The 14,504-nt window shown below is 33.3% G+C and overlaps 1 protein-coding gene across 1 annotated transcript; it reads left to right on the top strand.

Annotated features, from left to right (window-relative positions):
• The first annotated feature begins 833 nt into the window (after window positions 1-833).
• LOC114391050 (PH, RCC1 and FYVE domains-containing protein 1-like) lies at window positions 834-11,255 on the top strand. The gene is made up of 9 exons (XM_028352053.1): window positions 834-1,360; window positions 4,765-4,851; window positions 5,676-5,765; window positions 5,901-5,987; window positions 6,089-6,208; window positions 6,962-9,055; window positions 9,322-9,468; window positions 9,865-10,397; window positions 10,738-11,255. The coding sequence occupies exons 1-9, from the start codon at window positions 1,310-1,312 to the stop codon at window positions 10,889-10,891; spliced, it is 3,363 nt and encodes a 1,120-aa protein (XP_028207854.1). The 5' UTR covers window positions 834-1,309; the 3' UTR covers window positions 10,892-11,255.
• Window positions 11,256-14,504: the final 3,249 nt, after the last annotated feature.

Raw genomic sequence — 14,504 nt, 5'->3', positions numbered from 1 at the left:
ATTAGTTTAATAAAAAAATCCTTTATCATAAGTTCATATATTTTAATTAATTTATTTTTTTCAAAAAATAAAAGTCGGGATTTTTTTTGTCATTTTCTCATTTATTACAACCTTAGCCAAATATCAACATAAAGTTACCTGCTCTGTCCCCTTCAGATTACGTCCTACGTGTCTCCTTCCCAAACATGAAAATCCTTTTTATAAAATTCAAAATTATGTCACTTTTTAATCAACTGATAGTTTTAAAAGAAAAAGTCAGAGTTGTATTTTAGAAAATGTTATCTGGTTTCTTTTTCAACTACAATTTTTCATTGTTCCGTATAATTTCTTTTTCTTTTGCTAGTATTGGATAGATAAATAAATAAAATTATTATTTTCATCCGAAATGGTCCCATCACAAAAGTAAGCATGATTTCACCAAAAGAAAAATATATAAAAATAAACAAGTACTTGTCACCAGGAATAATTTTTTAATGTTTACATGATTTATTAAGTAAAAATTTAATTTATCCCTTTAATAAATATTAACAATTTTGATTTTATTAAAATTATAAACATAAATTTTGAATATATGCACAACTTTTATATAAGAATATAATTGATAAATAAATATTTTTATAGAAATATTTTCTTTATATAGTTTTTTAGAAAATGAATACCTTTTTTTAAAAAAATTAACGGACACTAAAAATATAAAAAAAAATAAACTCGAAAAATGTTTTTTTGATTTATATTGATTTTTTTACCGCATGCATATTCCAAGTCGCAAGTCTAAATTATTCTAAATTATTAATTTTATTATTTTAACAATTTTCCGTCTTTCTTAATCTTTGACTAGGTGTACTTTACATCCTCCGATTCTCTCTCTCTTCACCTTTCAGTGTTTTTTTTCTCTCTCTCTCCTCTGTCTCCCCGCCGGAGCCCACTTTCGTCGCCGGTGTTTCCTTTCTGAAGCTGCTCTTCCGTTGCGAGCCACCGCGACCCTTTTGAGAGCCCTGTTCAACAAGCTCGAAAGTCCGGTTTTTTTCCCGATTCGGGAAAACTGGTTTGGTCTTTGACTTGGAACCGTGAGTGGAGTTGAAGGGATTTTTTTTTGGGTTCTGCGAAGAGGTGCGGATCCAGGAAGGTTCTAGAGAGAGAATACGAAGTGGGCTTTGTTGGTTTTTTAGAGAGAGAGAGAGAGGTTTTGGTTTTCATGTGAGGGTGAATGGTTGTGGAGAGAAGAAGAGGTTGGAGTTTTCTATGATGACCGGAACTGCGGCGAGTGATCGGAGAGGGTGGTGGCGCGTCGGTGAATCTCTCACATGGAATGGCAGATCTTGCTAGCTACGGGAAGGCCTACCGTGACATTGAACAACAAGTACGGTATTTCTTTCTTTCTCTCTGTCTCTCTCTTTCTATATGTTGGAAGTTATAAGTTTGGTGGCAAGTTACAATTTTTTCCCTCAAATTTTGATTGTTTGTATTAGTTTTTGTTCTAATGTGGGAAATGCTTTTTTTTTTTTTTTTTGTTAAATTGCTTTGTGGTGGTTAAGAGCATCTTCAATGGAAGTTGCTTCTGAGGTTCTTCAATTTGAGAACCAGTTCTTATGTAATTTCACCCTTGGAGTAATTGATGTCGTAGTTTTGCTTATATTAACAACTGTTTTTAACAGTTGGTAAGAATCGCGAAACAATTGTAGAACCTATTTTAAGTTCTTAAGAATTGCACCATTGGAGAAAACTTGTTGAAGTTCTTAAATCTCAAGTGACATTATAGAGTCCATCAAAAGTGAGTTAAGCAACTCCACCTTGATTGTACCTTTGGAGATGCTCAAGGTTATGAATTATGATCATGCGTGTGTGTTTCTTTTCTTTGTTTGGAGGGAGATGAGAGATATACTTGTGTATTGTCGTTGTTTTTTTTTTTTGACATTTTCATCTTGTGAATAAGAAGTGTGATTTTCGAACCTTGTAGGGTTTAGTTGACTAAACGAGTTAATGCTCTGTGGAATATGGAAATTGGAGATATGATTGCATGCATGTTTGTGTTTGAATGGAGGGGTGACTTGTTTTTGAATTATTAACAGCTTAGTCAGTGGATGCCTTTTGAGACCATGTTTTAGAGATAATATCTTGATAGTGCAGCATTTTATAGTTGTCTTGGATCGTTTCAAGCAGGAAATTGAAGCTTGCATCAATGTTATTTATTTTTAATATCTTTTAGTACCTTAAATCTTCATAGAATCTTTTGTGCACAGGGTTGATTGTACTGACCAAACATTTTATGATCTAGTTCTAAATAGAAGCTGACTAAATCAAAATTCATCTAGTGAAATTTAGCCCGCAGCCACTGTTTATTTATTTTTTGGACAACAGTAACAGGTACTGTGTACCTAGAAATATCTGTAGTTACTACAACATCTCTAACCTGTAATTTGGGTCAAAATATTAAGAAGAGAGATAGGCTTCTCATAGAAATTGAATCAATGTTGGGATGTACTGGATTTCTTATGGATTTTCACATAACTTATAGTATAAGGTGGCTTACATTATCATTCCTCCCTATCTGCTATATTTCTTGCGGAGTTTGAAATATGGACACTTCTGCTTGAGGTGTTGGAGTTTCTAAACTGGGAATCAATGTTGTCAAACTCGAGAGATTATGTAAACTTGTGAAGCTTTTGTAAACCTTACTTCTAAACTCACAAGAGTATGCCTAATAAATAAATAATATTTATAATGCCTATAAAAGTATTAAAACATAATTTAATGCCATATGCATTGTAAATATTCAATCATTCTAATTTTATGTCAAAGCAAACCAAAACAGTGATGACAAGGAACCAATGAATGAGGCAGATTGATTTGTGTTTTTGGGCTAGCTTCTACACTTAAAGGTGAAGCATATAAAAATCATTTTACCAAAGTTAGCCAAAGCATTTTAAGCTAAAAATGTTGCATTTTGGTTTGGGAAAAACTAATGTGATCCAGCAAAATCTCAAACTCGCCAATGTATAACCCAAGTTTACCTAATTCCACCCAAGTCTACTAACCAATGAGTTTTCATGCAATTCAACTCATTTCATCCATGTGGAAAAGTAAACCCATTCAACTATAGGAGTTTACTCGCAAGTTTTATAAACATGTTGGGGCATGCTTCCAACACTGACATTTTATGTCATGTGTTGGACATTAATCATTATGTATCTAATTAAAAAAAAATTAAAAAAAATTCAGCGTACACACTTGAGTCAATTCTTCCATATGGCTGGGCAATCAAAGGACACTAATACTTAAAGAAAATGTAAATTATATTCACTTCTCTTGGTACATGCTTATATTACATTCTCCTCCAGTCTTGTTTTAAAAGATACGCTTCCCTCCCTTGAAAGATAAATGTGTTTCATTTGAGTCTATTTTAATGTAAATGAGCTTTTTAGAGATTTTTTTCCCTTTTGTGCTCAACATGATTAATAGTTAATTTTAAACATCTAATACAAATCTTGTAGCTTTAGAATATGAAATAAAGATATTAGGTGAAATTTCAAAGCCAATAATAAATGTTTTTAAAACTTCATTCTATCCTTTAAAATACTAAAGTTTATAATAGGATAGTCAATATTAGTTGGTGGTGACGCAAAAAGTTGTAAAAGAAGAGAAAATATCATTGGGAGGCACATTCTTAATTATTTACCACTTTTAAGAGGTTTGTTTACATTGAAAATGACCAAATGTAGAGCATATTGTATACACTTTTAAGCGAGAAGAGTATTTTAAAATGATAGGAGGGGGGGTGGGGGGGGTGTAATTTAAACATTTTCTCAAGGCACAAAAGAGTAATTTACTTTACAAAAAATCATTTCTTTAACACTCACAAAAAATCATGTTAAAATATTAACAATTATTTGCCTTATTTGATTTCCGCTATCTAAAATAAAGTTTTCTCCTAAAAGTGTATTTGACTGCAACAACTAAAGCCTTATCCCATTAGGTGAGGTCAGTTGCATAGGTTGCACAAGACCATTGGGTTTGGTTAAAGACCAAATTCTCCAGAATATTATTCCCCATGAGATTCTTCTTAACAATTTCCTCTATTTGTCCTTCTTGGTTTCCTTCTACCCTTTTTCACAGGGCTAAAAAACAAAGTGTATACAATATGCTCTCCTTATTGTTTCTTCTAGTGACTTTTGCAAATATTCAAACCACCTTAACCAACAACAAAGTGTATTTAGAAATCTGTTGTTTCAATGTAATGTCAATCTACCCTTTAGATTGCTTCCACCTTTGGTATTGGAAGCTCTAAACTTCCGTTTAAAAGGGTGCAAACAGGTTTCCAAACACACTAAAATATGTGTTTGACTAGAATTGAAAAAGGTAGCTTTAGCATTAACATTAAGTTTCACTGTAAATTTGCTTTTGCAATAAAACTTTCAAACATAAACCACAAATCACTTTATTTCAAAATCAATTTTAACAAAAACAATTCTACACAATTAAGATTACCTAAAATCAAGTTTGCAAACACTCGTTCCAAAACATAACAATTTATCCTGTTTTGGGATCTTTTGTAAGAAGAGAAAGTGCTTAGATTATAAAATGATGCCTTTGAGTATTTTTTTGTAAGGCTCATGACTCATCATCATATGAAGGGGAATATACAAATCTTGGTTATCAATATAGATTTTTTAACTTGTTACTCATATTTAGTTTCATTTGACTATATATACTGCTGTGTCTGTTTGATCTTTACTGGTGTTTATATTGTAACTTTTCATTGTGCAGGTATTGATTGCTTTGAAAAAGGGTGCTCAACTTCTTAAATATGGTCGTAAAGGAAAGCCCAAGTTTTGTCCATTTAGACTTTCCCATGTAAGTTAACTGAAAGCCTTTTCAAGAGTGTTTTTGGATTCTCTACATCACATCTTTGTTAACTGCCTGGTTGGACAGTTCTTGATTGATTATGTGCTCATGAAAAATAGCTGATATTGCATGTTTTTTATGCTATAACTATATGAGCAATATAGTATGGAAAGACTGTTAATTTGTATTGTCCTTATTTTATATGCCCTACGTCCGATGAGGTGTCATTTTGTTCTTTATCGGGATTGAAATTTCGACACTTTGTAGTAGGGAGTTCCCTTTAAATTGTAATCTCTAACTAACTTTCGTGTGTTGACTGTATTGTATAGCCTCCTAAACTTTTTATACCTATTTTCTGCAACTTCTTAATGCATAGGAAATAGATGACTGCACCTTGAAGTATTTTACTTTTACTTATATGCCACTTAAATCTCACTGTGTGGCTAAAATTGGTACTTACCTGAGTTGGCACTGCGAATTCTCTGGGTTCACTGCATTATAGTGGCACAATTCAGGTTAATTAGTATTATTACTATCCAGATCTTTATGATTTTGCATAGATTTTTATTAATATCCATGCTGAGTTTTCTTATTTTAGTAATTAGTGCTACTGCTAACAAGTAGAGGTAGTGTAGCTTTATCGCTGGAAAACATATTTCTTATTTGGTGTATGCCTTTACGGTTGTATTTATAAATTCAAAAATGCTAATAAAAATGCATCTTTTCTATTCTTCCTTGATTGTAGACTAAGAGTTGAACATTTATATATAGTAGGCTTGAAATTTTAAACTCTTGAGTTATTTCTATGTATAAACGTTATCTGTAAACTGCAGGATGAATCATCCTTAATCTGGATTACAAGTAGTGGAGAAAGAAATCTGAAGCTATCTTCTGTCTCTAGAATTATTCCTGGACAAAGAACTGTGAGATTTCTTCCCTTAAAAATCTAATTGCATATGATACCTTGACATTCTCTGTTATTAATAAAGTGATCTAAAAATTGTTTCACAAACTTACTCTTACTTGTTCTTGTTTTCATTCCCTTAATCTTTTGGCAGGCTGTTTTCCAACGTTACTTGTGTCCTGAGAAGGACTATTTGTCTTTTTCACTTATTTACAGTAACGGAAAGCGATCGCTTGATTTGGTTAGTGGCAAATTATGTGATTTCATGCATCACTAAATCATTATTTCTTTTCATTTTCTGTATTTTCATTATTATAATAATTTCTGTGTATTGCTATTCAGATTTGCAGAGATAAAGTTGAGGCAGAAGTGTGGATTGCTGGCCTCAAAGCACTGATAGCTTCTGGTCAAGGTGGTCGGTCCAAAATTGATGGATGGAGTGATGGGGGTCTCATTCTTAATGTAAATATACTAACTTGTGGTTTTTGTAGTTAAATTCATTTTGGTCACATTATGTTTCTTGTAAGTTGTTCTACTTCTATAAGCTGGAAAGGTGATAGATCTTAGTCTTAGGTTAATAGTCGTCATGCCATTTTCCTTAGGCAGCATTTGATAGGCATGCTAGAAGGGAATGGGAGAACATATGGGTGTTGTTCTATGTATTGTGCATTTTAAAAACGGAATGGTATTAGACATGAGGTTAAGAAGTGGTACATTTTGGTTCTACTAAAGATGGTGGTACCAAGAACAAAATAAAGCGGAATCATTTCATTTTGTTCTGTTTTTTCAATTCTTTTTTCTGTCTGCACACCAAAATGCTACAATAGAGTGTATATTTTGAACCAATCAAAATGGAGAGAACTTATTTGCTCCATTATAAGATTGATTATTTGTTGTTTCCTCTAAGGAAAACTAGTATTTATTTTCTCAGATCGCAGCTTAACCTGAAAGGATATAAATTGTGGTTTTAATTTATATATTTATTTATATCTGAAAGAGATTACCTCTCACTCATTCTCTGCTTCGGTTGCTATTTGGTGATTGTGTTGATTATGGTTTTATTTTATATGATGTGATTTTTTTGTGAAAAGGTGAACTGATTTTATACAAGCTTTCCTAATTCCTGTACCTTTGCTGTTGCCATTATGCTTCCATAGCTACTGATGAAATACATGATAAGTTGCTTACAATTCTCTGTGTCTCAAATAATATCAGGATAGCAGAGACTTAACATCAAATAATCCAAGTGTAAGTTTGGCTAGCACGTCACGAGGCATTTGTTCTCCTGACATTTCTGTGACTCTTCCAAATACTTCACCAAAGTCCTTTCGGTCTGACAATACAATTTCTGAAAGGTCACATGCGCCACCAGACCCAACAAACATGCAAGTGAAAGGATCTGCTTCAGATGTATTTCGTGTCAGTGTTTCCAGTGCCCCAAGTACATCTAGTCATGGATCTGCACCTGATGACTGTGATGCTTTGGGGGATGTATACATATGGGGAGAGGTTACCTGTGAAAATGTTAAAGTTGGTGCTGATAAAAATGTAAATTATGTCAGCCCCAGGGCAGATGTACTTCTCCCCAGACCACTGGAATCCAGCGTAGTTTTAGATGTACATCATATAGCATGTGGTGTTAGACATGCTTCTCTAGTCACTAGGCAAGGTGAAGTTTTTACATGGGGCGAAGAATCAGGAGGATGCCTTGGTCATGGTGTTGGGAAGAATGTGGTTCAACCTCGTCTAGTTGAAGCATTGACTTCTACAACTGTTGATTTTGTTGCCTGTGGTGAGTTCCATTCCTGTGCTGTTACAATGGCTGGGGAACTATATACATGGGGTGATGGTACCCATAATGCTGGGCTTCTTGGTCATGGCAGTGATGTCAGTCATTGGATACCAAAGAGAATTGCTGGTCCATTAGAGGGACTTCAAATTGCATTTGTTGCTTGTGGTCCATGGCACACAGCCTTGGTAACTTCAACAGGGCAGCTGTTTACATTTGGTGATGGAACATTCGGTGTCTTGGGCCATGGAGATAGGCAAAATGTTTCATATCCTAGAGAAGTAGAATCCTTATTGGGGTTGAGAACAATAGCTGTTGCTTGTGGAGTGTGTCATACTGCAGCTGTTGTAGAGGTTATCGCAACACACTCCAGTACAAGCATATCATCAGGTAAATTGTTTACTTGGGGTGATGGAGACAAAAATCGCCTTGGACATGGGGACAAGGAGGCACGCCTTAAACCAACTTGTGTGCCTGCACTTATTGATTACAATTTTCATAAAATTGCTTGTGGGCACAGTTTGACAGCAGGCCTGACAAAATCTGGATGTGTTTTCACTATGGGAAGTACTGTTTATGGTCAGCTTGGGAATCCTCAATCTGACGGAAAGGTTCCATGCTTGGTCGGAGACAAGATTGCCAGGGAATCGATTGAAGAAATTGCTTGTGGAGCATATCATGTAGCTGTATTAACATCCAAAAATGAAGTTTATACTTGGGGGAAAGGTGCAAATGGGAGACTGGGTCATGGAGATATTGAAGATCGTAAAACACCGGCTTTGGTTGAAGCATTAAAGGATAGACATGTGAAATATATTGCATGTGGTTCAAATTACTCTGCTGCCATATGCCTTCATAAGTGGGTATCTGGTGCTGAGCAGTCTCAGTGCTCTACGTGTAGACAGGCATTTGGCTTCACTAGAAAGAGACACAATTGTTATAACTGCGGACTCGTCCACTGCCATTCATGCAGTTCAAGGAAAGCATTAAGAGCAGCACACGCTCCTAATCCTGGAAAGCCGTATCGTGTGTGTGATTCTTGTTATGCAAAATTGAACAAGGTTGCTGAAGCTAGCAATAGTAATAGGAGGAATGCCTTGCCTCGTCTGTCAGGTGAGAACAAGGATAGGCTAGACAAGTCTGACCTAAGATTGTCCAAGGCAGTAATTCATTCTAACATGGATTTGATAAAGCAGCTAGATAGTAAGGCAGCCAAGCAAGGAAAGAAAGGTGATACATTCTCACTGGTTCACCCCTCACAACCACCTTCTTTGCTACAGCTGAAAGATGTTGTCTTGTCCTCTGCTCTTGATCTGAGACGAACAGTTCCAAGACCTGTGGTTGCACCATCAGGAGTAAGTTCCAGATCTGTCTCCCCTTTCTCTAGAAGACCAAGCCCCCCTCGTTCAGCTACGCCTATTCCAACAACTTCAGGACTTGCCTTCTCAAAAAGTATTTCTGATAGTTTGAAGAAAACAAATGAACTTTTAAATCAAGAAGTGCAGAAGTTGCATGCTCAGGTGCATTTTGCTATCCTCCTCATGTAAATCAAGTAGTAGAAGTTTTCCTCTTTGACACAGAGAGTACAGCTATTCTCCATTTTAATTTTTCTCCTGCCATTTTTTAGCCTGACAAATGAACCTTGCAAAATTTAATGTCACCTGGCAAAATGACACTATGACTTAGCTCAAATTGTCAGAAAAGTTAACGTCACATGTATACAGATATATGTTGTTTCTTTCACTTTTTACAGTATCAAGACAAGTCTAATTATAGATATCATTAGGTCGAGAGCCTGAGACAGAGATGTGAACTGCAAGAATTAGAGCTTCAAAGGTCAGCAAAAAATACTCAAGAAGCTATGGCACTGGCTGCTGAGGAATCTGCTAAATGTAAAGCTGCAAAAGAAGTTATTAAGTCGCTCACGGCTCAGGTTTTTTCTTGTTAATTTACTTTTCTTGGAGCCAGATGTCTTTGAAATGGTTTATTTTCATGTGGTGCTTTATTGTTTGTAACTTGGTTTCAAATTTTCCACATTGAATAAAATGGACATCCAGATTAAGCCATTTATCTAATTGAAGTTTATTTTTATAAAATTTCTTAACTGTAACAATAGGCTTTAAGAATTGATTTTCTTTTTCAATTTTGTTTCTTTTGCTTTTGGTTTAACTGTATGTTAAAAATTACATTATTTTATCTGTTGAGACATGTACACAGGTTTAAATCTCTCAGCAAACTGTTTACCCTTGTCTTTTTCAGAATAAATTACTCCACATTTTATACTGCTGTCTTTCACACTTACACTGATTGCTCATTAACATTGTTTCAGCTCAAAGATCTGGCTGAGAAGCTTCCTCCTGGAGTGTATGATGCTGAGAACGTTAGACCAGCTTACCTACCAAATGGTATTGAGCCAAATGGCATCCGCCATCCAGATTCAAATGGGGAGCAGCACTCAAGAGCAGAGTCAATCAGTGCATCTAGTTTGGCCTCCATGGGACTTGAATCTGCTCTATTGAATAGAACTGCAGGGAATTCGCCAGGAACATATGGAACTAATCCTCACCAGCAAATTCGGAGCCCTGTGTCCTCTAATGGGGCCAATAATTATCCAGATGTTAAATTGCCTAATCGTGGTGGTGCAATTCAGGCAAGCAGCGGTAATGTGTCAGATACTGCTGATGGTCGAGATTCTGGGAATTTCCACAACGGCGATAGTGGTTTGAAATTGAGGAGTGTTGCACCTGCTGCTGATAGTAATCAAGTTGAGGCAGAATGGATTGAACAGTATGAACCTGGTGTCTACATAACACTTGTGGCACTGAGTGATGGAACGAGAGATCTGAAGCGAGTGCGCTTCAGGTAATAAAACATCCTCCACATGACCAGGTTATCTGTATCTGGTCCTACTTGCATATTTGGCCGCTTAATTGTAGATGGCCACAGTAATATTTGACTAGTGATAATTATTAGTGGTGATGGGACATAGAGAATTTAAAAATATGAACTTTAACCATGTTTTTCATCTTTACATGACTTGGTCTTTAACTCGTCCTCATGCATGATTGTTATTGCTTAAAACTGAGATGTAATTGTTGGAATCATTGTTTTTATATGTACTTTAACCATGTTCTTCATCTTTACATTTCTTGGAATCGTTGTTTTTATATGTACTCTCTTTGATGGTGAATGTAATTTTCAGCCGAAGGAGATTTGGGGAGCACCAAGCAGAAACCTGGTGGTCAGAGAACCGAGACAAGGTATATGAAAGATACAATGTTCGCAGCACGGATAAGTCGGCCAACCAAGCAGCACGTAGTTCAGAAGGTGCTGTTTCGCCTGTTTCCCAAACTTAGGAGAAGTAGGGAGAGGGAAGTCCTCCATTAACACATTTTGTCACTGAGCAACATTGTAGGGCAGCAAGAATGCATATGAAGAAACCAGGCATCCTTGTTTGTTGGTGGTTCTTATGTCCATCCTTATTCTCTTCTCACTCTTCTTTTTTCCCCTTTCCTCTTTTTCTCTTAAATTATCTGTCTTCCATTTAATTTGAGCATATGCCCTTTACATGTTGTAGTTTAGTGTATATAAAATCATCAGTTCTGATAATTTTGGTCAAGGAACCACCCCTACCCATTTAACCTTCCATTTCCTTTACTTGTTTTCATTTGTTTCCATCACACCTTTGTACATGGTGATAGTTGTTATTTCATTCATTCATTCATTTTTTTTTTCATAGGTTTTAATTGGTGCTGAATAGTTGATTGATCATTCCCACCCTTAAAAAATATAAATGGCTGCGAATTAGGAAAACCACCTGTATTTATCATCCTCAGATACATGTGTAAATGCTGCCTTAGGGTGCAATTTTAACCTTACAAGAGTCATTCTAAGTGTGATGATTTCACTTAAATGATAGACTAAGGATCGAGAACTTACTTGATGATTCAATGTAATTAATAAAATTTCACAGATAAACATGAATCATGAATGTTTGACTGTTTTTAATGGTTGGAAATATTTGGTTTGTTTTTTTACCCTTTAGATATTGGACATACCATACGCGATTCATCTGTTTTTACATTTGGAAGACAAGAAATTAATAAAACTATTTTGTCGGATGAAATGCATGAAGCATGTATTTATAAGAGATCAAAGTTTGTTTCGGTTTTTCTTTTTGAACTATTTGTTGGTTAACTGTTGATACCATTTCTTGGGTTAACTATATTTTAGTGAAGGAATGTATTGCATTTTACTAAATGGATTATCAGAAGTTACATATAGGAATTTAGATTTTTTTTTTATCAAATGGGGTATTTTTTTTTTAAAATTACCAAATGAGAGTAGTTTATGAAAAAATTTCCAACCACGGATAAGTTGTGTTTCATGAATTCGACTTTACTAAGGAAAACAATTCAAAAGTCGTAAATATACATACGAAGTCTAACTTAAAGTCGTATTTCTCAACCAGGACTTACCCTTGATTGGGATTTTTTTTCAAAAACTACTCCCATCTGCTAATCTTGAAAAAATTAACCCCCATTTGGTAAAAAAAAAAAAAAAAGAAGCCTTTGTTAATATGTTTGATGTCATAATTTCAAATTACATTGTCTTTGTTTTACCAAAAATAAATAAATAAATAGATGCGAGTAATGAAGATTGGCAAGTGAAGTTGAGTTTTGAAGAAAGCATTTGAATATTATCAATGAGCCTAAAAAGGAAAGGTGAAAAATAGAAAGTTAACATTAATTAAATAAGTCTGACTTTTTTTATATATAGAAAAAAACTAAAGGATGAAACTTAGATGGAGTTCTGTATATTATCGGGTGACATTAAGTTTTTTAATAGGATGAAAATTATTTAATGTTGTAAAAAAAAAATTAAAGGATGGAAATGAAACTTAGATGGAGCTATGCATATTATTGACATTAGTTTTTTTTTTTTTTAAAAAAGAATGAAACTAAGGATGAAAAGTAAAGGATAATATTAATCATGTTATTTTAAAAATATATTTCAAAGAAGAATAAATTATACATGTCTTGTTTGAAGGTTTAATGAAATTATATATGTCTTTTTTTAAAAAAAAACTTACACATGTCTCCCTTAAGGTTTAAAAAAATTGCACACATTTTTCTTTTACTTTTAAAATTTCCACACATTTCTTAAATGTCTTCTAAACATTGACATAAGTAATATGCATTGATAATTTTGATTAAAAAGATTAAAATATATTTTTTATCTTCATAAATATAAAAATGTTCAGAATTTGTTACTGTAACATTTTTTGTCTATATTTCATCCTTTAAATTTAAATTTGTTATTTTTTTGTTCAAGGCTAGGTTTGAGAAAGTTAATTTTTGTCAACTTTTTTACATTGTTTATATGTATAATCAATGTAGATAAAAAAGTTAAAAAAAGCTAACACTTTTTACAACAACATACATATAAGTTTTGATGTTTTCTACATCGGCTATGCATATAAATGATATAAAAAATTAAAAAATTGATAATTTCTACACCAGAATACACATGGGTTGGTTCGACTTCATGTCAAAAAGTAATATTTAAATTTTGCAAGAACAAAAAAATTCAAACATTTTTATAGGGAGGATGTATAGATTCTAAAAAAAAAAGGAAACATGTAATTTACTCCTTAAAGAAAGCTATTTAATGTTTGGAAAAATGTTTATATATCACTATTGTCCAAAGGTTTTTATCTTTTTTTTTTTTGTAAAAAAAGAAAGATTTTATTAAATTAAACATGGTACCAGCAGTACCAGTCCACATTACAAGAGCGCATGAAGAAACCAGTTTTCCATGCATTGCAACCCTTCACACTGAACCAAGTTGCAGACTATGAATCATGAAATCCCATTACAAATTCACTAATTAATGAATTATAAGAAAAAAGAGAACAGCTGCCGATCGGGGTGATACACCGTGAAGATCTTTATCCTTTATTATCCTCCAAATTTGATTTTTTTTTCTATTCACGAGAATCGAAAAGGAATTTATAATAATTTCTCCACTTTTATTCAGCCAATTAAATTAGCTTCCCTTGACATATAAGTCTTCCAAATTTGGATTTAAGTTCTCCAATAACGACCATATAAAATGCATTGATACATGCGATACTATTTTGCAATTATTATCAGATTAATTTCGATGTCTGCAAGTTTTTGTTTTTGTTTTCTTGTTTTTGTTTTTACTAACATCCAAATTTTTATTGACCTTATTTGGAACTAGCTACATATAAGTATAACTACGTAGGAATGACTTCACGAATTAAGAGGTAGGTGATCGGTATAATCTTTTTCTCTTATTCTCAACCATAAAAAATAACTTAAATCTGAATGATCCTTCCAACCTGGTTTGACTTACCTTAGAAGGAAAATACATTTTTTTGATTTTTTTTATATTACTAAAATAAAGTATTTATACTCTTGTGCATAGTTTTTGAAGATAATTTCCCACTTTTAGTTTTAGAGGAAGTTGAATTTCATCCTCAGCTCACTAAATGGAAAACAAGCATGCACAGTGTCAAATTCAGCATCGCTCTTGATCACTTATGCAGTTATCTTGTAACTATAAAATTAAAGAACTAGATCATTATAAAAATAAGTAAGAAAAAAATGGATTGTAAATAGAGTTGTGTGCAAGCATTAATATTAATTATAAGATATTTTGCAGTAGTTGGTCATGTTTGTACTTGGTGCATGATATAAAAGTTTAATGCAAAAAGGTTTTCAAATAATTCTAATCAAGATATTTTCAAATAAGAGATAAATTTCTATATAATTTCTGTGTAAAAAAATTCACTATGTTAACCAATTAAAAATGATAGTAAATATAACTTTTTAGATAATTATTATAAAAACTAACAAATTTATCATATATATATATATAATAATAATAATTTAATTATAATAATTAAATAATAATATAAATTTTTTAAAATTATTCTAATTA

This window comes from Glycine soja, chromosome 16 (assembly GCF_004193775.1).
Source record: "Glycine soja cultivar W05 chromosome 16, ASM419377v2, whole genome shotgun sequence".
Lineage (NCBI taxonomy): Eukaryota > Viridiplantae > Streptophyta > Magnoliopsida > Fabales > Fabaceae > Glycine > Glycine soja.
This window is presented reverse-complemented; position numbering and strand designations above follow the sequence as displayed.

Bases quoted from the DNA above. Each gene is read 5' to 3' on its own strand.
- LOC114391050 (XM_028352053.1), top strand. From the start codon at position 1,310: ATGGCAGATCTTGCTAGCTACGGGAAGGCCTACCGTGACATTGAACAA. The intron at 5,766-5,900 runs GTGAGATTTCTT...ATCTTTTGGCAG, and splicing joins TTATTCCTGGACAAAGAACT to GCTGTTTTCCAACGTTACTT. The intron at 10,398-10,737 runs GTAATAAAACAT...TGTAATTTTCAG, and splicing joins CTGAAGCGAGTGCGCTTCAG to CCGAAGGAGATTTGGGGAGC.